Source organism: Thrips palmi, unplaced genomic scaffold, assembly GCF_012932325.1.
Source record: "Thrips palmi isolate BJ-2018 unplaced genomic scaffold, TpBJ-2018v1 HiC_scaffold_10, whole genome shotgun sequence".
NCBI lineage: Eukaryota > Metazoa > Arthropoda > Insecta > Thysanoptera > Thripidae > Thrips > Thrips palmi.
In genome coordinates, this window is record NW_023144621.1 from 13,974,179 (window position 1) to 14,001,068 (window position 26,890).

General features: G+C 57.0%; 2 protein-coding genes across 2 annotated transcripts in view; one reads left to right on the top strand and one right to left on the bottom strand.

The window, feature by feature from the left end:
• Positions 1–76: 76 nt before the first annotated feature.
• On the bottom strand, positions 77–1,500 carry LOC117654361 (DNA replication complex GINS protein PSF1-like). The gene is made up of 6 exons (XM_034400962.1): positions 1,279–1,500; positions 880–944; positions 702–800; positions 536–626; positions 342–455; positions 77–249 (listed from the first exon to the last, which is right to left on the bottom strand). The coding sequence occupies exons 1-6, from the start codon at positions 1,348–1,350 to the stop codon at positions 106–108; spliced, it is 585 nt and encodes a 194-aa protein (XP_034256853.1). The 5' UTR covers positions 1,351–1,500; the 3' UTR covers positions 77–105.
• An 8,908-nt stretch (positions 1,501–10,408) lies between these two features.
• Positions 10,409–26,890, top strand: part of LOC117649198 (protein O-mannosyl-transferase TMTC2-like) — a 45,841-nt gene continuing 29,359 nt past the window's right edge. The window contains exons 1-2 of the mRNA XM_034391719.1: positions 10,409–10,770; positions 19,910–20,026. Coding sequence (XP_034247610.1) covers positions 10,634–10,770; positions 19,910–20,026 — 254 coding nt within the window. The 5' untranslated portion in view covers positions 10,409–10,633. The remainder of the gene's footprint in view (positions 10,771–19,909; positions 20,027–26,890) is intronic.

Consider the following 26,890-nt stretch of genomic DNA (forward strand, 5'->3'; position numbering starts at 1 on the left):
AGTTTTTTATCCTCAAGAGCATAATTCAAAGAAGCCATCCTTGACAGCTCTTGTTTTATACTTTTATGTAAACAAATTTGAAAATACACTTTTTTATTCAATTGACTAATTACTAATTTGTTCAAGTACACCTTGTGTAATGAGTGGTTCACATTGAGCTCGAGACATCAAATGGGTACTGTGCTTTTTCAGAAGTACCACTTCACCATTGTCCAGTTCTAATTTTCCATAATCAGTAAGACTTCGAACCTACAACAGAAAAGTGGCATAAGAAACAACCCTTGGCAACAGTTTCAAAAGATTGGTTCACATAATTTAGGGCAAAAACTGAGCTCACTTACCTCCACATACAGGGATTTTGGGGGTTTCACATCAGCAGTAAGATCTAGGCCATGCGCACCAATAGACTTAAAGTAACGAGCAACGCATATATTATAGTTGTTGAACCATTGAACCTAAAAAAAAAACACATCAGAAACTCAGATGAGGTGCTCTGATATCAATTGCATTCTGATCTCATAACTTGCAAATGTACCTCTGGTTCATTGAAATTTGCTTTGATGTCATGGGGGAGAATTGGTCCAAACTGCCAACGCATGTTCCTTACTCTTAGAATTCTATTGTAGCTGTGGAAAAAAAAAATTAAAGGAATTAAGATTGTGGGTGATGGACTGTTTCAAAAAGAAAACTGATATACGTACGCATAGGCTAATAGACATCGTTTGTTTCTTTCAAGAGCTGCATGTCTAATAGCTATACCCGATATGGCAGTTCCATCTGGATCAGCGGTTGTATCATTGCTACAAAATCTAGCATTATTAGAATTTATACGTTTATTGGTATTAACTTGCACAGATCAAAAGCAATAGACACACTTACGCTGCAGCCACATTTTGATCATATAAGCCTCGCATTTCTTCAAAGACTTGTCTCACTCCATCGTCCTGTAAAAGCACATATAAATATATATTCTCAATCCCAGTTAGGCATATCTAACGGACAGTGGTAGAGTGTAAGTAAATTGACACGTAAAGAGACAGTACATCTCAGATTGATCACGCTGTCATCTGACAAATCGATTCTGAAAAAACAAATTTAAACTACAATAGGCCTTAAATCATAAAACACAAAACAAATTCAAGACACAAGAATATTAGCAACGAAGAATAGCAAGACAATTTAATAACTGATATGAAAGCATAACCTCAGGGCAAAAACACTCTTCACATCAAAAGCTGTCATTACTTTTCTGTGGGACTGGCACAGCTTTCAACTTACATCAAAAGGTGGCATAGCCTCCTGAGAACGATCCAGTTCCTTGATAAGTTTCAGAGATTTTTCACAAAACATGCTGGAGAATTTGCGAGCAACAGCTGACAAACTGTTGTTTACCACTGCGTCCTGCCGCCAATTCTCTGCACGGAGTATCGCCGCTCAGAGTCTCCAGCACCACGGAGTATCGCAACGGCCTTACCCCCACGCTAGGAGCCAGGCTACAGTCGCCATGAGAAATTACTCAGCCCACCCCGCACTTAGAGTCCTAGACTCTACTGTACTTTAGGGTCCTCCTATAGTATACTCTAATGCACATGGAGACTTTTATCACCACATTCTCTCACCAAGTCTCTTCCCGGCTAATGTGAATTATTCTTGAAAAAGCATGTTCACGCCTTTTCTACGTCACCCCTGGTGTTTAAAACAAATTTTTTTTTTTTTTTAAATTTCATGAACGAAAGAAATTTTAATTTTAACTCCTCCCTGAGCAATCGGATGAACTGAACAATGAGCAATCGGAATGCAGCAGACTGATTTTGAGAGTCGCTTCCTTCGCTCCGTTTCTCTTGCACTCATGGGGTGTCTCGTGTTACGTGCGAGAGAGACAGAACGACGTCAACGACTCTCGGAACCAGTCTGCAGTCACCGAGCGGAAAGGACGCTTCTCGTGCCATTTGGGGCGACTGCTCGGCCGCGGCGCTGCGGCCCGCGCGAGTGGCGGACGTCGGCGACGTCAAGGACCACGACCCTCTCTCGCTCTTCGCGTTCTAACGCGGTACTCCCCTCACTCCCCTCCCCTCGCTGTCGTCTGATTCCGAGAGTCGTTTTCGTCGCTCTGTCTCTCTCGCTCCTAACGGGGACGCCCCATCAGTGCGAGAGAGACAGAGCGACGAAAACGACTCTCGGAATCAGTCTGCTGGCCCGCCCCATTGCCCCATGCCGGCTCTGTCCGGCGTGAAGCCCGGCCATTTTTCCACTATTAACACTGTCACTCCCGCGCGCCGCCGCCACCCTCGTCCTCGTCCTGCTCGCCCTCCCCCAGGCCGTGCCCGCGGCCTGCAGGCGGACCGCTGCTACAAAGCCCAAGAGCTCCCCGTGTGCGCCACCGCGCCAGTGCGCCCGCGTCCGCCGTTTCCCTTCATATATCTCCAACAGATCCTCTGTTTGTCTTTTATAATGTGTGCCGGAGCCGCGGAAGCCGAAGCCTTCGTCTGTCTCTCTCGCACTCATGCGGGAAGCCCCATGGGGGCGAGAGAGACAGAGAGCGATCTGCGGAATCAGTCGGCAGCCGAAGCAGCCGGCCGCAGCCGTGATTTGTGGCTCAGACGTGGAGCAGCAGGATGGTTCCGAGAGTCGCTTTCGTCGCTCTGTCTCTCTCGCTCTGATGGGGCGTTCCGTATAGGTGCGAGAGAGACAGAGCGACGAAAACGACTCTCGCAATCAGCCTGCAGTGCAGGCCAAGCAGGCAGGGAAGAGCAGGAAGACCTGCTCCTCGCGCTTCGCGGTGTGTACCGTGGCCGGGGCGGAGGCCTGCGCCTCTGGACGCGTTTTGCACTCTATGGTCCCCGAGTTTCGCCCGAACCGAACACATGCCAATGGATTCCCCTTTGAAAGAGCTCCCTGGTGTATTTGATTCGAGTCGTGTTTGGTGACCTCTAGTACTCAGACAGTTTTGGCGAGTTTTGTCCTCGTAAACTGGTCTTCTGACCCACTTCCGCCTCATTCCAGAGGATCGTTTCGTCGCCCTGTCTCTCTCGGAACAAAACGATCCTCCGGAGCGAGGCAAGCCAGGCAAGCCAGGCAAGCCAGGCGGCCGGCCCACTGCCCCCCTGCAACTCCATTGTGGCGCGACATTCCAACCGAACGCCCCTTCCCTCTCGCCGGTGACGTCACTTCCTCCAAAGTCGAAGCGTAATTGGTGCGCCGAGTTGGAGAGGAAGCCGGCCGAGGACGCGGTCAAAGCCGAGGCGGCCGAGGCCCGGGTTCGACTCCCCGCGGAAGCCACAAATCGCGGCCCGTTATAATGGCCGCCGAGGCTAAATAGCACAAAGCCATCGGTGCGATAACAAATGCCGGCCCGGCGGGCTGATTCGTCGCTCTGTCTCTGTCGCACTCACGGGGCGCCGCGCTGCCGCGCACAGGGGTGTGAGAGAGACAGAACGACTCTTCGGAACAGCTCGGCAGATAGTGCGGTGGCAGGGACACTCCCCTCATGGCCATCCCCTGCAGGGAGTACCAGCCGCTCCTGCTGCCTCCGCCGCGGCGGCCCGCAGTGTGCCTGCAGTGCGACGAGGAGCGCCGCCGTTGTCTTCGTCACGGTCAGCGCGGCTCTAATGACGCGATGAGCAGACGACGCGAGCAACAATGACGACGACAAGCGATTACGCGCGGAATCTCATTCCGAGCGCGCAGCGTGGCGCAGCCTGCAGACTGATTCCGAGAGTCGTTTTCGCCGCTCTGCCTCTCTCGCACCCATACGGGACGCCCCGTGAGTGCGACAGAGACAGAGTGACGAAAACGACTCTCGGAATCAGCCTGCGGGCGCAGCCGGGACGACCCGCGGCGCCGAAGCACCCCGAAGTGCGCTCGGGTGGCGTTCGGGCGTTTCCGCCTCCCTCGGCTGGGCGGGTAACGAGCGCGACGAGCGCGACGCAGACAGAGAACAGAGAGGGTGCTTCCGAAGTCACCCCTCGGCGCGAAGCCACGCCAAGCCACGCGAAGCGCGACCCCGCGGCATGGCGGCACGTGTGTTGTGCGCAGCCATCATTCCCATCACCATCGCTCTGTCTCTCTCGCACTCGCAGGGCGTGCCGCGGGGGTGCAAGCACGGTGCGAGGGAGACAGGGAGGCGCCGCAGTTCGGCCGCAGCCTGCAGCCAGCCCCCTGGGGCAAGGCAGGCAGGGCAGGCTAGGCCCCGCACCCCCACCCCCCGCCTTGCGTCGCCTTGCGTCGCGGGCCTCGCGGTGATCTCATCTTTCAGACAATGGCGGCCGGGGCCTCGCCGTCCTCGTCGGCCACGTCCGGGAGGACCTCGGGGAGGACCGCGCCTCCGCCACCTCGACGAGCCGCGACGAGCAGGGCGGGCTCGACGGGGAGGCGATTTGCATGCGAGTACAAGCGGTCCTCACCGAGATCATTTCGCCAGGACGAAAGCATTTCTCCTGGCCGGGACCATACCGGCCAAGAGCATTTGTCCTGGCCGAAAGCATTATTAGAAGTTTCAGGAGACTATGGGCTTCGATGAAGAGCTCGTAATAAAACTTCAACGTTTAATCGGCTTTAATCTTCATCCAGCAGCAGTTCAAAGGGGGTCAGGGTATCTATAAGAAAGCAAGAAGAACAAAAACTCAAGCTTCGACTAATCAGAAACATGGACCACAATCGACCATCGGAAATACCGACTTCAGTTTACGAAAAATTGCAATAATACAATAAGCATTTCTCCTGGCTGATGGCACGGCCAAATGAATTTCTAGTCTTGGTGGTTACCGTAGTTGGCCGTCGTCGCCGGGCCAAGGTGGGTCGGTGGGTCGCGTCTGCGCCGGGTTTGAATTTGAACGCACCCGGCACGTAGCGCAGAGAGCGCCGTGACAGCTGACGGCAGCGACCGGCCGGCCGACCGAGCTGGCGGCCAGCGGTTGGGAGCGCGGGAGCGGCGGCGACCGCGGCGGCCCGAACCGGCGCGGAGTGTTGTGATCAACAGTGTCAAACAGTGTCTATAGATGTGTTGGCGCAGTCTTCGACTCTGGCTTTAGTGCTCTGGAAAAGGATATCTGGTGTTTCAAGATGAGTCTTGGCCCACAGGGCTCGAATTTCCTCGGCGCTTCGCTGTGTTTTCGTTCGTGGCAGAAGTGTGTAGCAACGTTTCACGCTCGCAGCTCACAGTGCCTGGCGGTTCAGTGTGCAGCAGACTGAGAGCTCTGTCTCTCTCGCACCCAGACGGGACGCCCCACGAGTGCGAGAGAGACGTCAGTGTGCAGCCGACTGCATGCGGAAACGCGGAGAGAGGCACTTTCCAGTTCGCCGAACGCAGTGGTTCAATTTCTGCGGCAGTGCTGCAATGAAGTTACCGGGCGCCGCCAACGCGAGATCCGAGCTTTTTGTTGCTTTGTAGTTTTTGTTTGCTAGTGGACACGACACCGCTTTTTCCGCGCTGCTAATTTAATTACCGCCCTTTGGCGTGACCGACGAGTGGCGCTGCGTGGCGGCGCCTCCTGGAACTAGGTCAGCGGCTAATTCACTTCCGGCGTCTGCATACCAAGTCTCTATTCATTGCCGGCTCCTCAACAACAACAACAGCACGCTAGCACACGCTACCTTGGCCGAGTCCAGCCGGACAGGAGGCAAAAAATTACCGCAGTGTCAAAAGGGTTGCCGCCAACCACAGCCAGCCGACGAGGCAATACTAGAAAATTTGTCCAGCACGCAGGCTGAGGTTGGCCGTCCTTTCAACACTGGTGCATTGTGGCTTCACGTCTACTTTGCGTGCTGAGCTTCAAACAACGGCCCCATTTGACGTCCTGGCAACCGGGGACCGCCTAAATCCGCAACGCGCGGCTTCGCATTGCACTGTATACTTTCGGCGGAAGATATCCGTTGAAAATTCTCATAAAACTGTGAGTTTGTCGGCGAAGCCAGGAGGAAGGCGCCGCGTGGGCGGGGAAGGTGGAAAGAATATTAGGGTGCGGCTTTGGCCGGGTGGGGTGCTGCCTGGGGTAGAGATTGGCAATGTGTGGGTGTGTGGGCGGATGTGCGTGTGTGTGTGTGCATGTGTTGTGTTGTGTGCGTATGTATGTGTGTGTGTGAGCGTGCCGCGCCGTGATGTGCAGTGGGCTGGCGGCTTGATATCGGCGTGTAATGTTTTATACATATTTATGGCTTTGCGTCTGTGTCGCGTCTGATCGCATTAAGCCTCGCCACGGTCTCTCTGCCGCCGCCCCGCCGCGCCGCCGCGCCGCTACCCCGTCCGTCAGCTGCATCCCACAAGTGGTCGCGTCCCTGGATTAAGGGGTCGCCCGCCGATTTGTAAATCCCGCCACTGCGAAAAAAAGCCGTGCTGGGAGCGGCCAGTGGGTATGAGGATGGGAAGGCCGAGGTTAGGTGAGACAATGTGACGAACAGTGGGCCAGAAGACCGGTGGAGGCGGTCAAAATACCGGACGCGTTTGGAGCTCCAGTGTCGCTTTACGAGGCTCGAACCGAACGTGTGACCCCACCAATGGATTGCTCTCCGAACGAGGAATCGGTTGGTCGGGTCAGGCGTTCGGTTCGAGTTCGAGTCCTGTCTAGTGACTCTGGCTGGAGCTCAAAACGCGTCTAGAATTTTGGCCGCTTTTAATGTGTGTGTGTGTGTGTGCGCGCGCGCGTCGCGCTTCGGCGAGGCCCAAACGGCCGCGCACCCACCCCTCGCCTCGCCGCGCCTCGCCGGCAGTCAAGTTGACGAGGGAGGGTGCGGCGGGGCAAGGCCGGCAAGGCGGGGCGCGCGTTATATGAGTCAAGAAGGAGCTTCGCCATATGGTGGGCCGGGGGTGGGGGTGGGGGAGGGAATTCCAGTGACAGGACACCACCGCGCTTTTGGCTCGCTGCTTCGCGCTGCTTCGATCGTCCGGCAGCCCTGGCCTGCCCCGCCGTGATGATTGCAACGAACTGGATCAACATTTAGTCTCCATTCGGCATTCGGCACCCGTAGTGCGGGGCGAGGTGGGGTGGGGCAGGTTGGGGCGGGGCGGGGTGTACGCCGAGGCCGGCATCGGGTGGTGACCTCCCGATGCACGTGGTCCCCGCGGGACGAGCCGGACAAGCCGGCGGCGTGGTGGTGCGGCGGTGTGTTAGTTTCGGGATTGCTATGCGGCACGCTTCGTTGTTTGCACGTCATTTGCGGCGCGAGCGCGTGTACGACTGACTCTGTGTGTGTGTGTGTGTGTGTGTGCGCGCGTGTGTGTGTGTGTGTGTGTGTGTGTGTGTGCCAAAGTAAGACGTCATTAACATACAGTTTCGGCTAAAGAGATTTAATAAACCAATTAGACTCGAGAGGGCTTGCTGGCCCGCACTGCAGTCAGAAACAACCTGGCAGTCAGCCTAAGGCTCGGAGTCGGCCGCTCGAGGCCGTGGCCCTGTGGGGATGAGTTGAGGGTGTGTTTCTGGAAGAACCAGCTGTCGTTTTTGAGCTTGCTCCACACAGAAAATTGGCCAATTTTTCGTGTGTTTATCAACGTTGTCACAAAGTACAATCAAACTGCATTAGATTTTTATTGTTTTTGTTGTTTTTGACAGAGTTTGAACACCAACACACTAACACACAGACACTAACACGCGCACTAACACACAGACACTAACACACACGCGCACTAACACACACTAACACACAGGCACTAACAAACACACACAGACACTAACACACACTCACACCTCGCACCCCCTGCGCGCCCTGCGCGGCCCTGTGCGGCCTTGGTCCTGCTTGGCCGCTGCTGATACGGAGGCAAGGGATTGGGCGATAATGACACGACGCGGGGACTCGGGGAGATAAGGAAGGAAACGGAGGAGGGGATGGGAGGGGGAGGGGGTAGGGGAATAAAATGCGCAGCGCCGCCGTTCTAAAGTGGGGAGTGAAATCTGCACCCCCAATACGCACGCACCCCAGCAGCACCCTTTCGGAGGCCAAAAGTCTTTCGGCACGTGCTGCCCGGCCTGTGTGTGTGAGTGTGTGTGTTCACGTGTGTGTAGGGGTGTGTGGGTGCGGGGCAGGGCAAGGGGTGCAGGGAGGTCAGTGTGGGAACACTCGATAACATATGGCCGTGCGTTGACGCGCCCGCAGGGAGGCCGGCTGGCTGCTGGTCTGGCTGGCCGGAGGGCTGCCTGTTTGCAGCACAGTGGGCCAGAAGACCGGTGGGGGCGGCCGAAACTCCAGACGCGTTTTGAGCTCCAGAGTCGCTAAATGAGACTCGAACCGAACGTGTGACCCCCCCACCAATGGATTCCTCGTTCGGAGAGCAATCCATTGGTGGGGTCACACGTTCGGTTCGAGTCTCATTTAGCGACTCTGGAGCTCAAAACGCGTCTGGAGTTTCGGCCGCCCCCACCGGTCTTCTGGCCCACTGTGCTGCGGCGGCGGCAGCCGTTACGTCACGGCTCGGCGATTCCATTGCTTCGCCATTTACACACAGCACGCCGAACGCGGCGAGCGCGGCGAACGCCACCGAGGCGGGCGGGGCAAGGGCGGCTAGGGCGAGCAGCACGGCGCCTAGGCGCGACTCGGGAGGTTGCGTGTTGTTTGCACGTGCGGGGGCGGGGCGGGGCGGGGCGGCGGCGCGATTGAAAAGAATAACAGAGGGATCAAGCTGGAAGCGAAATAAGGTTTGCGGTGCAGTCATGTGGTGGTTGGTGGTGCGTGCGCGCGCGCACGCGTGTGTGTGTGTGTGCGTATGTGTGTGTGAAAACTCCTTGGGTACGGTTTTGTACATATTTATACACGTTTCCGCGCGCGCATTCATGACGCACCACGCTGTGCATAATTATATTCACGCCGTTGTGCAACTACAAAATTGTAAACAAGGGAATTCGGCCTGTGGGTGGGGTGCGTGTGTCGTCAGTGCGTGTACGTGTGTGTGTGTGTGTGTGTGTGGCTCCAAAGTGGGTCTTTCTTTTTACGCCGCGCCTGCGAGCAACGGCAGCAACCGGCAGCAGCAGCGCAATCTTCTGGTTGTATCTAAGATTGCGCTGTCACGTCGGTGGGTCTTTTAAAATGCGTCACCCGCTTTATGTCGGGGGAGGGGGGAGGGCTCGTTTTACGCAGGCACAAAAAAATAAAGAATGAAAATGATTACGGGTATTTGAAGCCATTCGCTTTTTCTTGTTGTTGTTGTTTTCGGGACACGCCGTTTGGCAGGTCCATTGTCCGGGCGATTGCAAACACAAGCAGGGTAATGCTCGGGTGCGGACGCGCGGACGGTGGTTAGGCCAGGGCAGTTTCGTCCCCTCCGGTCCCCTCCCCTCGGCGTCAACCCGCGTCGACCTGACCTGCGGCCGCGCGCCTTGTTACAAACAACACACACTTTTCGTTATCGTCCGTCTGGGCCTTGCTAGCGCCCCGCCCCGCCCCGCCCCGCCCCGCCCCGCTTGGAACCGCCCCCGCTGCACCGCGCCGTGACTCGCAGTTTAGTAAATAAAAGCATAGTGACGTTCGTGGGCTGCTTGGTCTGTCGGGAAGGTTAGGTTAGTTTATTTTTGGACTTGGGTTCGGTTTTTAGCGAAGTGAGTATCGAAATGCGCCCATCGTGTCTTCCCAAAATTTGAAGACTATCCCTAGGCGCGGTATGGTTGACCGGGGGATGAACAGAGCTCCCCCCATTCATTGTACTATATCTGAACACCTTCCCCATTCAGGTGGCAAAAACGCTTGTAAGTGGGAAACACGTGTGGCGAAAATGCCAGAAACCTTGTCTTGTCATTGTACACACAATTTTATACTGGGTCACCCCTGAAAGTAAACTTAAATTTTTAAAAGGATTGTTTAAATTTTTTTATAGCTTTTGTCAAGAGGATGATTTGGCGTTGTGTGTCGTCTAAACCGCTTAATAAAGTCACAAAACGTTTAAAAATGTGAAATTTATGAGTATAGGAAGGCTTCCTCACCCGTACTCATGTCAAGGGCGGATCCAGGGACGGGTTCAGGGGGGGGGGATGTCGCGAAAATTGCCTACCTACAGGCGTAATGTGCGACTTTTTGACTACCTTTCAGGCGGCGAAACCAGAACGCCGAGTGCGGGACTGCTAACGAAGTACAAATTTGAACTCGGCCAGCGCACGAGCCGTTGCTGGCGACGGTGTGGGCCGGGGTGGGGGCGGGGTGGGGGCGGGGAGGGGGCGGTGCCGGCGGTGGTGGGGGTTGCGCCGGCCGCCGGTTGGGAAGGCGGCGTCGGTGGGCGTCGCGGCGCGCGCGGCTCCAGACGCCCCGCCGGCAGGCTGGCAGTGTAGTGGCAGTGCGCCGCGCGACGCCGGACGCACCGCACACGCAGGCAGCCCCGCGCCGGCCGCGACGCCGCGACGCCGCGTCCGCCAGCACGTCGCGACGGCCGTGTCCGAGGCCACGTGGCCGCGCCATGCGCCATGCGCCGCGCCCGCAGTGACCACGGCCACCGCGCCGAGTGACCACCACCCAGCACCGCCCCGTCGGCAGGGCCGCGGCCAAGGATACGCCAGCCCGGCCAGGCCGGGCGGAACCAAACTGAAAGTGAAAGTGAATGTCGCATCGAAAGTGAAAGTGAATGTGAATGCTAAGTGGTGCCTGGCTAGAGTCGCCACTGGCACGTTGTGTGGTGCCGCGATGACTCCGGAGGCACGCTAGTGACGCTAGTGTGGCCATGGCACCTGTTGAGGGCCCCCACGGCCGCGGGCCACACCACCAGGCCTCGCGCCACGCGCCCCCGCGCCATGGGGCCACCCACGGCAGCGGCTATGGCAGCGCCTACAGCGCCGCGCGGGACCAGCGCACCACCAGGTGAGAAGAGAGAGCGAGATGGCGACGGATTTCACTCGCAAAGTATCGGCGGGAGACGCGGCTTTCTCAGCGCTTTCTCGGATTCCCCCATCCCCCACACGCACGCACACACGCGCACACACGCTCACCTGTAAAAGAAAGGCGTGAGACCGCGTCACGCGGGAACGATTTTAATTTTAAATCTCGCGCCTGGCGTTGCCGCGCGCCGCCTTGCGTCGCCTGGGCGTCGCCGGGCGTGCGTGCTGCGACGGGAGCTCCGGGCGCTGCAAATATTTATAGACGGCCACGCCCCGCCGGGGCTGCAGCCTGGGACGGCGCGATGGAGCGCTTTCGTCGCGCTGTCTCTCGCGCACTCGTGGGTGCCCCGTGTTGGTGCGAGAGAGAAAGAACGACGAAAACGACTCTCGGAATCAGTCTGCCCGTCACCTGCTGCTGGATGAATGAGCGGGGTAACTGGGGCGCCTCGTTCAGAGAGAAATCCATTGGTGGGGTCACACGTTCGGTTCGAGTCCCATTTAGCGACTATGGAGCTCGAAACGCGTTTGGAGTTTTGGCCGCCTGCACCGGTCTTAGTGTCTTTGCGGCGGTGAGTGAACAGGGGCTGTCGTTACTACTCAGGAATCTAGAGCTCGAAACTCAAAACGTGCCTGTAGTCGTGTTCCCCCGGACGGCTGGCCGTGGCCGCTGCGCGCGATGCGTGTCATCGGGAACAGGGCTCAGCTCGTTCTCGTCTCGGCGGATTTGTTCAGGGAATCGAGTCGGCGCCGCTCTTTCTCCTCTTTCGAAGCGCCCGATCACACCACCGACAGTTTCGAACAAAACCTCACGTCCGCTCAGCGCGCAGCCTGGCGCAGCCCAGCCAGAGTGCTTCCAAGCCGGTAAACAAAGGCCGTGAACAGTGGACCAGAAGACCGGTGCAGGCGGCCAAAACTCTGGACGTGTTTTGAGCTAAACGCTCGGAGAAAACCTTACAAACTATTGCAGGCCTTACAAAAAAACAGCTTGTTTTAACAAAGTATTTTTGAGCATACTTAAGCTTTCAAAGAAAATACTTCGTAATTTACGAATTTGTAAATTTGTTTGTACCATGTATGCTCAAAATACTTCGTAAGTTTTTAAGAGTGCGGGACTCGAACCGAACGAGTGATCCCACCAATGGATTGCCCTTCGAACGAGGAATCTATTGGTGGGGTCACACGTTCGGTTCGAGTCCCATTTAGCCACCCCGGAGCTCAAAACGCGTCTAGAGTTTTGGCCGCCTCCGCCGGTCTTCTGGCAAATCCACTGAGAGGCTGGCCTCCGACGAGGCTCTGGCTCGGCCGCCGATTGTGGAAAATGTGAATAAATTGGCCTGAGCCGATTGCCCCCGCAGCGGCGCGCCTTTGATGTGTTGATTCCTCGAGCTAACAAAGTTGGAACCTCAAATTGGTTGTCTTAAAGGGGTTTCGCGCTTCGCTGCGCCCTGGCTGTGCCTGCTACCGCCACTCCCTCGCCAATCCCTTCGCGTTTCGTCATTTTGACTTGAAACACGCTTCGCTCTCGCGGCTCGTCTCGCCGCTGGATTTCAAACTGCAGACCGATTCCGAGAGTCGTTTCCATCACTGTCTCTCTCGCACTCGTGGGGCGTCACGTACAGGTGCGAGAGAGACAGAGCGACGAAAGCGACTCTCGGAATCAGTCTGCTGGGGACGGCATTGCTGCCTCCCGGCGGCGGTGTGGCGACGCTCGCTTGGGCGTGGCCGCGGCGGCAGTACAGGCCGGGACATGCGCACGGCCTGGCAGTCTGACGAGCCTGCACGCAAGTTTTTCATTTGGCAGTGTGCTTGCTGTCGTGAACTACACTGCAAAGGAAAGAGCGCCGCTCTCTTGGTGAGTCGTCGCGTCGAAAAGAGCGAGGCCTGCAGAGGATGGCGGGCTGGCGGGCTCGCACCTTGCGGGTAGGCCGCACGGGGCCACGGGTGTTTACCGCGCTGCCTACCCGGTACCTCGCAGGCGCGCTGCAGGCGCCGTCCCGGAGCTGGCCAAAACTCTGGACCCGTCTTGAGCTCCAGAGTCGCTAAATGGGACTCGAACCGAACGTGTGACTCCACCAATGGATTGATCGTTCGGAGAGAAATTCATTGGTGGGGTCACACCTGGTTCGGTTCCCTGTTAAAATTTGTTGTCACTTCATGACAAAATCGTCGATGATATTTTCATCACTTTCAAATGATGACAAACTCAACACAAATTAATGACATATTCGTCAAAGCCCCAATACTTATTGCATGGGCGTGACAACAATGTCATCAATCGTTTTGATGACATCCTTGTAAGGAAAATTAGCCTTGAAATTGTCATTAAGTGACGACTTAAATTCTCAGTGTTCGAGTCCGGTTTAGCGACTCTGGAGCTCAAAACGCGTCGAGAGTTTTGGCCGCCTCCAACGGTCTTCTGGCCCACTGTGCAGCAGGCGCAGTAGCAAAGTTTGAAACACCTTCCTCTCGGGAACGCGTTGTTGGTGAATTTTTGACGCGCGGTGCGCTTCGCCCCGACGTGTACGCCACACCGCAAGGCGTTTCGGTGCCTCGCAGCGGATATGAGCAGCGTGACGGAATGCCCGCGCCCGGGGTGGCTCGGGGGCTCGGAGCAGACCGGTCTCTCCTCTCAACAAAAAAATAAGACGGACAACTTAACTCGGCGCCAAAATACCCATAAGTCGAGAAAACTCACAAAAAATTCTTATATCTTCGTAAAATAATTAGGCTACTTTGCGCCTTCGATTGCGCCTTAACAATCGCCTGTTTTTTTTTTCCTGCCTCTTTATCCTCCATCGCGGGTCGCGTCGCCTCTCCCCATTCAGGGGCAATTACGGCAAATTTGGGTGCCACTGACGACTCGGCAGTTTGAGGCGGGCAGGGGCTTCGGCCACCCTCGGTCTTCGGCAGGCAGGCAGGCAGGCAGGCAAGCAGGCAGGCAGGCAGGCAGGCAGGGTGGGTGTGCCGATAAATGTCGCCCTTCGCGATCGGACCCCAAGATTTACTCTTACTATAATTACCCCGGCCATGCCCCGGCCAAGGGCTGCAGCGGCAGACTTCTCGGCGGCCCGCCCCACAGTGGGCTAGAAGACCGGTGGGGGCGGCCAGACGCGTTTTGAGCTCCAGAGTCGCTAGACAGGACTGAAACCGAGCGTGTGACCCCACCAATGGATTGCTCTCCGAACGAGGAATCCGTTGGTGGGGTCACTCTTATGGTTTGAGCCCTATTCAGCGACTCCGGAGCTCAAAACGCGTCTAGATTTCGGCCACCTCTACCCGGACTTCTGGCCCAAGTGCGACCCGCTGCACGCAGCTCCACCCCGTCACGCTTAAACGAAACCCACAAAAAGCACCACCAAAACCCACCATTAAAACACTCGACTGTATGTGCCTGATCCACAAAATCAACAAAGCCATCCTGTTAGAAAAACTTTAAATCTTTTAATTTTTTTTTTGTGAGCCCGTTTTCTTTACAGTGTAAAACTTTGACCGTCACTTTATGATATTTTAAAGCTTATTTTCCCTACAAGACTGTTATCAAACCCATGTTGTCACGCCCATACGATAAGTTCCATTTGAAGCTTTGATGAAAATGTCATCGATTTGTGATAAAATCGTCATCGTTTGAAAGAGATGAAAATATCATCCACTATTTTGTCCGTGAAGTAACAACAATTATTTTTTGCTGTGTGTGTGTCTGCGCGCGCGCGTTGTGTGTGTGTGTGTGTGTGTGTGTGTGTGTGATGGCAGGCTGATGTGTGGAAAAAGAGGTGGGAATGGCCTTCCCGGCGGCGCGCGGCGCGGATGGCGATGTGGTCGTGGAGCTCATATAACACATCATTGACTGCGGTGTGCCCAAAGGGGTGGGGGTGGGGTGGGGGGGGGTCGAGGGGGGAGGGCGGGGCACGGGGGGGAACCGGATTGCAATCCATCTCGACTTCATGATTGGGTGTCAACCCCGCGCCGGATATATCACGAAAATATGGAAATGATGTCTAAGCGGCGGCGGCGTGCGCGCTCCGGCTCCCCCCGTGCGGCTGCAAGGGGGCAGAATGTGTCGATAATTTATCACATGGGAAAGGTTGCCCCCTGTCAATACCCCGGAGCCACGACCGCGGCCCCATGGCGGCCCCGAACGGCGGCCGAAAAAAAAGGGTGACACCACCGAGCGAGAGAGAAAGAAGAGAATGACGTCACGGGAAACAATTTGGGTTGGAACCGGTCGGAGAAGCGAGAGACTTTTTGCACTGTGTTTGGGTTTGGTGATGATAAAATGCACCTGCCCCGGCTGTAAGGAGAATGAAAGTCAAAGTGATGAAAATTTATTGTAGCCGGCGTAGAATAGCAACGAGAAGCAGCTCTCAGAGGTTTCACCCGTGACAATTGTTTTTTCGTCGTTGTGGCCGACGCTTTAAAATCTTAGTCCCGAGTTCACAATCGACGATCTCTCTCTCTCTCTCTCTCTCTCTCTCTCTCTCTCTCTCCCTTCGGGATGGTGCCCGTGGAAGTGAGATGGCGTCACTTGACGTCCCGCGCCGCCACTGTGGGGCAATGCGGCAAGGAGGGAGTCGAGTTTGATGCGGTTTTTGTCTCCGCGAAGCCAAAGGCGTTCGGCGGGGTGGGCGAGCCGAGAGCGCTCAGCAGACCGATTCCGAGAGTCGCTTTCGTCGCTCTGGTCTCTCTCGCTCTCACGGGGCGTCCCGTGTAGGTGGGAGAGAGAGACACAGCGACGACCCCCGGAATCAGTCTGCCGAGAACGGCTCATCGAGACCAATCGCTGGAAGTTGGGCATAGTGCGCGGCAATCCGAAGGGGGACGGGGGGAGGGGGACTACTCGGCATAGTTGGACAAACAACACGGTTTGGCGGCAAAGGGGTCGGAGTTCGGGATAACAAGGCCGCGTTAGGTGCGGCAGCGCGGATTGCCAATGGCTCCTTCGTCCCCTTCCCCTCCCCTCCCCTTTCCCACTTCCCACCTTTCCCCCTCGAGCCTGACGGTGTCCTTGTTGATGTTGGTGGGCGCCGCCGCGCGTGGCTACGCCGCACAGTGGGCCGGAAGACCGGTGGAGGCGGCCAAAACTCTAGACGCGCCTTGAGCTCCAGAGTCGCTAAACAGGACTCGAACGAAACGTGTGATGACCCCACCAATGGATTCCTCGTTCGGAGAGCAATCCATTGGTGGGGTCACACGTTCGGTTCGGTTCGAGTCCTGTTTAGCGACTAAGGAGCTCAAAACGCGTCTAGAGTTTTGGCCGCCTCCACCGGTCTTCCGGCCCACTGTGGCTTCGCGGCTTCGCGACGCTGCCGGGCTTCGTCGACGGGATTTCCGCCTTCGCGCCGCGAGACGCTGCCGCGCCGCGCCGAGCCTGCAGGGCCGGAGAGAAAAGGTCGTTAGTTTCGCTGAAGTCCGCCTGCCGTCTACACTCTAACAAATGGGAGAAAATGTCCGGGAAACGATTCGACTCACGACGGACACATTTGGGTGGTCTTTTGAATGACTGCCGCGCGGGGCGGGTTCGGATGGAAAACCAGAGCAGAGTAACTGTCCAGCTGACTGATTCCGAGAGTCGCTTTTCGTCGCTCTGTCTCTCTCGCACTCATGGGCGTTCCCTACTGGTGCGAGAGAGACAGAGCGGGAAAACGACTCTCGGAATCAGCCTGCTGTGTGAGCGACACGGCCGGGAACGGCGCAGGCGTGGCCGGGCGTGGCGTGGCGTGGCGTGGCGTGGCGTGAGGGGTGCGGCTGGTGCGGCGCAATACTTTTAAAAGCCCCACGGCCAGGCCGCGGCCAGGTTGTTGGAGTGAGACAGCGTCGGTGGAGTGAGACGGAAGCTGTGTCACGTGACGCGTCATCCCGCGCTCGGATTAACATTTCATTTCCCTAATAGACGTCTCCCTGCCTCGCCGCCCTGCCGCCCTGCCGCCCTGCAGGCTGAGAGTCGTTTTCGTCCGTCTGTCTCTCTCGCACTCATGTGGCGTGCCGTACAGGTGCGAGAGAGACATAGAGCGTCGAGAACGACTCTCGGAATCAGTCTGCTGCCGGCCGGGTACCCGCGTGTGGCGTGGCGCTCTGTGTGGCGGCGGCTGCCTGGGCTGACTCCCCCGAGGCCGCCGAGCCGAGCCAAGCCGCGGGCCGCACGGGCCTTGACGGAGGGGAAGGGCATTTCACTCGTACTCAAAGGGCTCTCTGACTGAGCGGCGGGAGATTAGATCGTCCTGCGACAGGCGGGCAGACAGACGGACAGGCGACGGACGCATGCACTGGCCCACATCCTACTTGGGATGCACGACCGCCTCGCCCTGACCGGGTCGAGGGAGACGCCTGGTGCCCTCTCCACTGCAAGAAAATAGCCTCACGCGGCACAGTGACCGGCGCAGGCGGCCGAAACTCTAGACGCGTTTTGAGCTCCAGAGTTGCTAAGCAGGACTCGAAGCGAGGTGACCCCACCTATGGACTCCTCGTTCGGAGAGCAATCGATTGTTGGGGCCACACGTTCGGTTCGAGTCCCAGCGACCGCGAGCTTAGAACGCGTCTAGAGTTTTGTCCGCCTTTGCCGGTCTTCTGGCCCTCTAGGCGCGGTGCAAAGGAACGGAGGAGCACTGCTGCGTTTTCTGAACGGCTGCAAGAGGAATGCAATTTCCCCACCCCTGGGCGGGCAGGCCGGGCAGACCGAGCAGGCAGACGGGCGAGGCACAGGTACCGCCTCCGCTAATGAAAAGTGGCGCCTACCTCAAAGGGGCGAGGCTGGCGTCGTCTCGAGGGCCCTCGCCTCCGGTTTGCCTCCAGTGCAGCAGCCACATCCTGCCGGCTACACTGTCAAAAGCATGCAGACAGACAGAGGACGGACAGAAGACAGACGGTCAGACGCGTATCCCTGCGGTTTCGACACGAAATATTCCTTTCTTCATTTATTTCCATCCTCCCTGCCTGCTCCCCAACCCCAGGTCCTGCCCCTGCCCCGCCAGCCCCCATGGAACCATCAGAATGTGATCAGATCAGAGAGACGTCAGACGGCGACATGGGGTTGTGTAGGACGCGTTTTTGGTGGGGTTGGTCGCCGCTGGTGTGAATGAAGGGACATGCGGGGAAGGGAGGGGAGGGGGAGGCAGCGGGATGCCTGCAGGGGACGGTCCGCGTGACTCAGCCAGTGATGCGGGCTGTCGGACTGCTGTGCAGTGCTGCAAAATGCATCTGGTACACTTTAAACAATAAACTGACGCGAAAAACTTTTTTTTTTCAAATGAGCCGAAAGTACGAGTTTGTTGATTAAGGAATCCCAGCGCCCTCGGCTCTTTCCGAGTGATGGTATGCAACCCCTGCGTGGAGCTGTTCGTCCAGGGTTTCGATTTCCAATACTGGCCACGTCTTTTCCTTTTCAAAAAGTCACTTCCATTACCAGACAATAACAAAAACAGACTGACAAAAAAAGAAATCAACAACAATAAACCTTGAAAAAAAATAACGAAATTTTTTTCTTGCAGTGCGGCCCAGTGTGTAGGGGTGCAGCGTGTAATTTCATAAGTCGACGCGTGGCGGGGCGGGGCGGGGCGCTCCCCTCGTGCCTGCCCGTCACGCCGCGGTGACACGTCGTGACACCGTGTATCTTTGTCACGCGTGACGTCACGGGGTGACAAGGGCGTGACAACCACCGTGACGCCCCTGTTTATGTGTGTGTGGTGTGCGTGCACGCGCGTGTGTGTGTGAGCACGTGTTGTTGTGTGCGCGTGTACGTGTGTGAGTGCTCCTCTTTCCGAAAGTCATTCACTTGGTCGATACTCCCTGACTGCCCCGAAGGGCTCTGCATCGGCCATTACTATTTACTAAGTAACTAACAGACTAACAGAGTGAGAGGCACATAGCCGGGAGCGAGAGAGAGAGAAGGGGAGCAATTTAGTCCGGATGCAATTATGCAAATTATGCAGCGCGTAATGAGTTTGTCGGCTCCTCGGGATGGAGAGGGCGGAGGAGGGGGGGGGGGGACGTCGCAAGGGCCAGAGTCCGGGATCGCCATCCGGAAGGTCTAAAGGGGGGGGGGGCGCACCGCGGCATGGAAAACCACTCGCTGGGCCGCAACATCTTGCTCTTCTTGTCGACTTTAGTTGAGGGGGTGGGTGCAGGAATCACTCCGACAACAGCAGCAGCAACAACAGCAGGGGCAGGGGCAATAGCGTCTCAAAGAAGCGTGCACTATGGAATTTGATGATTGGACTCCGCGAGTAGGGCAGGGGCAGGGGCAGGGGCAGGCCACAGGCCCGTGGGCGAGGTCCCTGCCGCTGCTGCTGCCAAATGCTGCTACTACTGCTGCTGCTGCTACTATTACTGCTGCTGCTGCTGCTTCTGCTGCTTCTGCTACTGCTACTGCCGCCCTCTCCCTTGACGCCAAACGCCCGCGGGCAGTTAATACAAAGCGCAGCGTGGAGCTGCCGAAGGGGAAGAGTAATAACGCGGGGAGGAACAGAAGGGCAAAGAAAAACAAAATAAAAAGTGGAAAAAAAAAAAAAAAAGCGAATTTTAAAAAATATAGACGTACCGACGTGCGGTTGGGTTGGCATTGTTTGTACGCGCGACCGATCGACATCACCGTCACCAACATCTGTGCACCTCCTCAATAATCTGTTGCCGAAAAACAGAAGTAAATTTTTGTTTTTATTTTTGACCGATACGCCGCAAGAGTGACGGGTTATGCAAATGGGGAGTGTGACCTTTGCCCCCGGCGCCGCCGTCTGCCCCAACCTGTTGCGCTCCGCCCCGCTCCGCCCCGCCCCGCCCCGCCCCGCCCCACCCCGCCCCGCCCCGCCCCGCCCCACCCCGCCCCGCCCACAACGCCCCCCGCAGAGCCAGGGACGGGCACTTTGGGCTGGATGGGGGCCTGGCGGCCGCCGGGCCAAAATTAGCGAGTTTTCACCCGTGGCGGCGCGGTCAGGGAACCGGTGCCCTTGTCAATAACACCCTCCCAAATTTCTGATCGGCCTGTACACACTGATTCCGAGAGCCGCGTTTCGTCACTCTGTCCCTCTCGCACTCATGGGGCGTTCCCTATGGGCGCGAGAGGGGCACTGAGCGGAGACAATGACTGCTGTTTGTGCACACGAAGTGACGGTGTGTGCTTCGTTCTGCTGCAGGCTGGCCGCCAAGGATGGCGTGCTCCAGGACAAGCGGCGGGTGGAGGTGCTGGTGGCGTGCCTCGCCTTCTTCCTCTACTGGAACACCATGCAGGCCGGCTTCGTCTACGACGACAGGTGAGTCCCTCTCGCACTCTGGCAAAGGAGCAACAAGGATTGTCAAAATCAGAAAATAGCGTCTCCATTAAAATATCGTCAGATTGGACCATGGTCTGTCCTCGGAGCGCACGGTTTAAACCTCACCACGTATTCTGAGCAAAGGTAGAAACTGTTTATTTTTCTACAGCAAGAAATAGTGCATGAAGTATTTCCTTTGCGAGTGCCCTTATGCTCAAAGTACTTTGATTTTTGCCGCAAACTACGTTCTCTCTGCATAAGGCCCGAGGTTTTGAGAGTGTGGTCAATCTGTATCAGTCACCGCCTGATGACTTCGTGAAGCGCTGGTCATTGGTTATCGAGAGTACTACACTCGTTCCCCCGAAATATGCACGAGCTCTGTTCTTGACAACGCGTGCGTGTTGACACATCTTTTTCATCCTTGCTGCCTGGTTGCCCCGCCACTGCAAGAACGCCATCACCGTAATGAAACTCTCGTTACGCGCGTAATGTCTGACGTCACGTGGGAGAGAGAGAGAGAGAGGAGAGAGAGAGAGAGAGAGAGAGAGAGAGAGAGAGGAGAGAGAGAGAGAGAAACGACAGCTTGTAATTCGATAAAAATGCAAACAACACCGAGCCGGTGCGAGAGAGAAATAAAAAAAAGACCTGTTTGCTCGCAGTGTGCGCGCACGTGTGACAAAGGCTGTCGTAAAAAAAAAAGTCCCCGTGGAATGTCCGGCACGGCAAGGGAAAGCCCAGCCCGAAAAAAAAGAAATGACTTTCACTCCGCGTGGCATTCAAATTTGGCGCGCGGAGTGCCGGCGCAAACGCCGCGCCCCGCTCGATCAGTGTCAGGTACGGAGTGACGCCGTCTCTGTCGTTCTCGCGGCTAGTGGGAGGGAGAGAGAGGGAGAGAGGGAGGGGGAGAGAGGGAGAGACCGGGAGAGAGAGGGAGAGAGGGAGGGAGAGGGAGAGAGAGGAAGGGAGAGAGGGTGGGGGGGATGGCCGCGTGCCTCGCGTTTGATGGCGTGTGATCCGCTGGTCATCTTCCGCGTCCCTCTCTCCGTCGTCGTCCCCTACGTGACGGACGCCGTCGGTCTCTCTCGCACCCGTGTGCGCCGCCGCGTGAGTGCGAGGGAGACATTGTCGATGTCCCCATCGCCCCCATTGCTATGCCGCCCTGATGTGTGCCTTGTGCTCGCCTTGCCCCCGCGGTCCCCCTCGATAGGCCGAGACATCAGTTGGGGTGTGTTCGTGCGGTGCTGGAGGTGCAGAGGCCATCGTCAGGGTTGTGGTGGTGGTGGTGGTAATGGTGGTGGTAGTGTTGTTGGTTGTGATGGTGATGGCGGTAGTGATGGTGGTGGTGTGGTGATGATGGTTGTGGTAGTGGTGGTGGTGGTGATGATGGTGGGGATGATGATGGAGATGATGATGATGATGATGATGATGATGATGATGATGATGATGATGATGATGATAATGATGATGATGATGATGATGATGATGATGATGATGATGGTTGTGGCGGTGTTGGTGGTGATGGTGATGGTAGTGGTCGAGGCCCTGCCTGCTGATCTTTGTGCGCCCCGTCTCGGCTCGCTCGGCTCGCCAGCCTTGATTACGGTTTGTAATGCTGATGCTTCAGCCTGGCTGGGCCATTCGGGCTCCTGCCGCGTCGCGTCACCGGTCCCTTGGGACGCCAGTCAAAGGCCGGAACGGATCCTCCTTCGAACCACACTGTCAAAAATAAAACCTTCACAAGAATCGAAATTACTGTTTCACATAGATGTAGCATCGCCGGCGAAATTTAAAGTTTTAACAGTGTGGCGAACGGCTCCGCGCAGGACTGTCTGTGTGCGTGGCGAGGTCAATGGATCCGAGGAGGACACGGTTGCCTTTGAAGAGGCGCTGAGCTGGGGCCGAAAAGTTAGGCGAGGAAGCTGTGTGAAATCAACTCCCCCTCCCCCTCGCCGCGGTCCGCCACCCAGCGGCCCCAGATTTGTCTCAAAGCCTATAATTACCAGCGCCCCGACTAACGAGTGAACCCGCCTGCCCCCGAAAGGCCGAAACAAAAAGCTTGTGATGCCGGGCCTCTGTTGTGAGCCGAATAAGGGAACGGAGGGACTGCTGACGCGGGGAAAGGGCCCAAGGGCGCACAGCGCGCACAGTGGGCCAGAAGACCGGTGGAGGCGGCCAAAACTCTCGACGCGTTCTCAACTCCGTAGTCGCTGAATGGGACTCGAACCGAACATATGTAACCCCACCAAAGGATTGCTTCCCGAACGAGGAATCCATAAGTGGGGTCGCGCGTTTGTTTCGAATCCTGTGGAGCGACTCTGGAGCTCAAAACGCGTCTCGAATTTTGGCCGCCTGCACCGGCCTTCTGGCCCACTGTGGACGGAGCGCCGAGGGGCGGAGGACGAAAGGACGACGAGGCACGGGCTGTGTTGCCAGCAACTGGCGATTCCAGATTAATTCGTTCAATCAGGAGTCTTCCCTTGTCCACTGCGGCACTCGGCGGCACTGCCAGCGCCGCCGGCAGAGGCGACGCGCCGCTCGACGGCAACCGGAAATTCGCAGGAATGCGGCCTGGCGCCCAGCGGACGGCACGGACAGACAGACAGACAGACGGACGGACGGAAAGGGCAGACATCTGGAAGTGAGGCGTAGCCAGAGAGACTCGTGCTGCGCGTGCCGCGTGCCACGAGCCGGAACGAGTCAGCTGCTGCGCCGCGCAGTTCGGTGCGCACTTTGGGACAGAAGACCGGCGCAGGCGGCCACAAAACTCTGACGCGTTTTTAGCTCGAGAGTCGCTAAATGGGGCTCGAACCGAACGTGTGACCCCACCAATGGATTCCTCGTTCGGAGAGCAACCCATTGGTGGGGTCACACGTTCGGTTTGAGTTCTTTTAGTGACTCTGGAGCTCTAACGCGTCAAGGGTTTTGTCCGCCTGCGCTGGTCTTCTGGCCCACTGGGGGGCGTTCTCCACTGCAAGAAGTGCGCACTTTTTTTTCGCGGGAATCGAACGTTTTGTGAATACCACAAGTGTAGCATGATCCGCAGCTCCCCCGGGTGGGATCAGGAATCAGAGACCGCTCTAGTCCAGTCGGGCGATAAATCATTCTTGACCACTACTGACCAAGATGTTTGGAGCGTGAGGGGAATTTGGGAGGTGAGGGAGGCGGCTAGGTGATCCCACCGGCCCGGCCTACGGCCTACTGATTCCGAGGGTTCGTCGCTCTGTCTCTCTCGCACTCATGGGGCGTCCCGTGTGGGTGCGAGAGAGACGGAGAGACGACTGCAGTGGTCTGGTCCAGAGCGTCCCTTGCGTCCCGAGGGACGGCCGGGCGGGCGGCGCCCTGGGGGACGCACTCGCCATGTCGCGGGCACTGATTCGCCGCCCCGACGTCCCGGCATTCCCGAGTAGGATATTTTCCAGGAATTTGCGACTGGAATTTTTTGAGGAATGTCACTCTGCCGGCGTTCCAGGGCGTTCCAGGGCCGCCCTGCCCTTGGCGCTGTCAGCCGCCATGACGCACGGCCAATTCCAGCTGAGGACATTTTCGATACATTTTCCAAGACATTGAGCCGCCCGGGCGTGTGTGTGTGTGTGTGTGTGTGTGTGTGTGTGTGTGTGTGTGTGTGTGTGTGTGTGTGTGTGTGAGAGAGAGAGAGAGAGAGAGAGAGAGAGAGAGAGAGAGAGAGAGAGAGAGAGAGGAGAGAGAGAGAGAGAGATGGGGGTACCGACGGGCACGTCGCGGCGCAGATACGTCATGGTGGCATGGCGCTGGTCTGGCTTGGCCAGCACGCTGATTCCGAGAGTCGTTTTCGTCGCTCTATCTCCCTCGCACTCATGGGGCGTGCCGTTCAGGTGCGAGAGAGACAGAGCGACGAAAACGACTCTCGGAATCAGTCTGCCGGCCTGGCCGGCCTGCCGCCCCCACGACCGTCCGACCGTCGACGTCCCCCGGCCGGCCAAGCCGCGAGCCTCAAAGTCCACATGTTTCGTGAAATCGTGTGTGAGATTCGGTGAATGCTTTCGCCAAGGGGTGGGGGCCCCGCCAAGGCCCCCCAAGGCCCCGCTGGGGGTTGGCGGGCGACGACCCGCACGTGGACGCAGGCTGGCGTGCACTGGCCGCGCTGGCCGCGCTGGCGCCAGACTCGACTGCCCATTGGCGCCTGGCCTTTGTCAACCAGGATGTGTGTGCCTTTTCACGCCGCACTGGAAAAAAGGCAACAAACAGCGACTCACAGTGGGCCAGGAGACCGGCGGGGCCGGTCAAAATCCCGGACGCACTGTGGGAAAAAATCACAGTAAATCCTGTAGTGATTAGTACAGCTGTCACTGTAGTTCAGAGTACAGGATTTACAGTACTTTTTTAACAGGATCTACTGTACTTTGTACGGGATTTACTGTACCACAGGAGTGGAGTACGGAATATCCTGTACCAGGTACAGTAGATACTGTAGCCAGGCACGGTAAATCCTGTGTTCTGAACTACAGTATATCCCGGCAAAAAAATTAACGGGATTCACTGTGGTTTTTTCGCACAGTGCGCGTTTCGAGCTCCGGTGTCGCTGAATGGAACTCGAGCCGAACGTGTGACCCCACCAATGGACCGAACGACGAATCCATTGGTAGGGTCACACGCTTGGTTCGAGTCCTGTTCAGCGACTCTGGAGCTCAAAACGCTTTTGAAGTTTTGGCCGCCTCCACCGGTCTTCTGCCCCACTCTGCGTGGAAGAACGATCGGGTTTCACTTGTCGTCGCGCCGCTGGACTTTTCATCTCTCGCTGTCGCCTTCACTTAGCGCCGCGTTTCCCCGTTTTCCCCCGTTTTTCCGGGCCGATGGTGGCCATCTGGCCCGGCCGGCCGTCTGGGGACGCCGCAGCGGACAGCGCGCAAAAAAGGAGAAAAAAGAAGATCGCCCCACTCAGTGACATGTCACAAGTCCGCGGACCGTTGGGCCCTCCGCCGTCAGGGACACTGTCAGAGACCCTGTCAGAGACAGCCGCAGCGCTGCGGCGCCGCCCCGCCAGAGTGACTAAGGCCCCTTATTGCCGGAATCCGGACTCCGGGCCGAATCCGGGCGGAATCTACCGCCTATCATAGCGATGCACGCGCGGCGAAGCACCGCGCAGCACACCCCTCGGATTACCGCTTTGCCACATCGCAGCCCGCATCACCGTGAAATCACACACACACACACGCTCACACACACACACAGCCGACGACGTTATCTTTGGCGGCCCAGCACTGCACCGCCTGCGCCTGCGATGTCCTTTGCCTTCCACCTTCGTCAGTTTCAGAGGGTGTTGAAATTTTATTTTCGGCACTTTTGGTCGATCGTTCGACGGTCGGGTCGTCTCGATATTAGAATGACGAACGGACTGTCAGACGGACAGACAGGCGGACGGACGGACAGACGGGACGCGGCACTTTGGAGCCCCAACAGAGCCATCAAAGCATCAAGCCGCATAACCCTGGGCCGCGCCGGCAGTCGTCAATGGAATCGATGGGGATCAGCACATCACGGTGGCGTGGTGGGCCGGCCGGTCCGAGGGGCGGTCCCAGCCGCGCTGACTGCCTGCTGGCTGCCTGCAGACTGATTACGAGAGTCGTTTTCGTCGCTGTCTCGCGCCCACCCGTGCGGGCCGAGCCGAGAGTGCGAGAGAGACAGAGCGACGACTCTCGGAATCAGCCTGGGGGATGGAAGGGCTATTCGTTGCGACGGAGACGCCTGATTACCATGCCGTCATAAAAGCTGTGCGGCCATCCCTGAATTTCGCCGCGCGTCTCAGTTCGCAAGTTTGTCCGCGTTTCCGTCGTCTGCCTGTCCGTCCGTTCGCCCGACCCCCTGTCTGTCTGTCTGTCTGTCTGTCTGTCTGTCTGTCTGTCTGTCTGTCTGTCTGTCTGTCTGTCTGTCTGCATTTTCGGGGTACTTCCTACCTACCACTGCGCCCTGCATTGCGTCCGTTTCATAAACTCTCCCTCCTTGTTACCCCGTCTTCTCTCTCTCTCTCTCTCTCTCTCTCTCTCTCTCTCTCTCCCCTGCCCCTCCCCCGCTGCTCTTGCCCGTTATTATTTATTCTTCGTCGAAGGCTGCCGGCGAGCCTGCCGTTTCCCGGACGCCAAGAATTTAATAATGTAGTGGTCCGGAACTGGCGGGCGATATTGCGAATCGAACAGGTCGGGTCGGACATGCCCGAATATCGCTCGCTTCTCTCTCGCAAAAAAATATTTTAAAAATCCTCACAAATAGCACAATGTTTTGGAAAATACGTTTTTTCTCTGACCGACATCGACAACGGTTCAAACCAAAATGGTCTGCTTAAATTTTAACATAGCAAATGAAAGCACAAAAAAAACTTCCGCCAACACAAGGTTTTGAAAAATATATTTTACTCTGACCTCAAGGAAAAATCGACAATTGTCCCAGCCAATATGGTCTGCTTTCATTTTAACTATTGACACAAAAAAATAATAAAAACTACCCCCGAAAAAAAAGCTTCTTTTTCTGTTGTTCTGGCCCCCCTACTCTTCCCGTGTGAGTGCCCGTAATTTAACGAACGACTTCCTAACGCTCGTAAAGTCATCGCAGGGGGTGCCCGTGGCGTGGCCTTACACTTGTAGGTCCGCGGTCATAAACACAAAGAGGTCACCGCCGTGGCCTGGCCCGGCCCGCCCTGCGTGCCCCGGCGTGTGTCTCGAGTCCTCGTAAAAGACGGCGAATAACAGCTGATTATCGGTGGCCCCACTACACTGGCGGGGCCCTGCACCGCCCCGCGGCCCTAGGGGCCCCTGGGGCCCTAAAGGGGAATGACCATGTCCAGGAGAAATAATTATTGCGCCAGGTTGCGTTGGCAACGCACCACGTGCCGAC

Coding starts and splice junctions, on each gene's coding strand:
- LOC117654361 (XM_034400962.1), bottom strand. CDS start 1,350: ATGTTTTGTGAAAAATCTCTGAAACTTATCAAGGAACTGGATCGTTCT. Junction 627..701: donor CGATGTCTATTAGCCTATGC/GTACGTATATCA, acceptor TTTTTTCCACAG/CTACAATAGAATTCTAAGAG. Junction 456..535: donor CAAATTTCAATGAACCAGAG/GTACATTTGCAA, acceptor TTTTTTTTTTAG/GTTCAATGGTTCAACAACTA.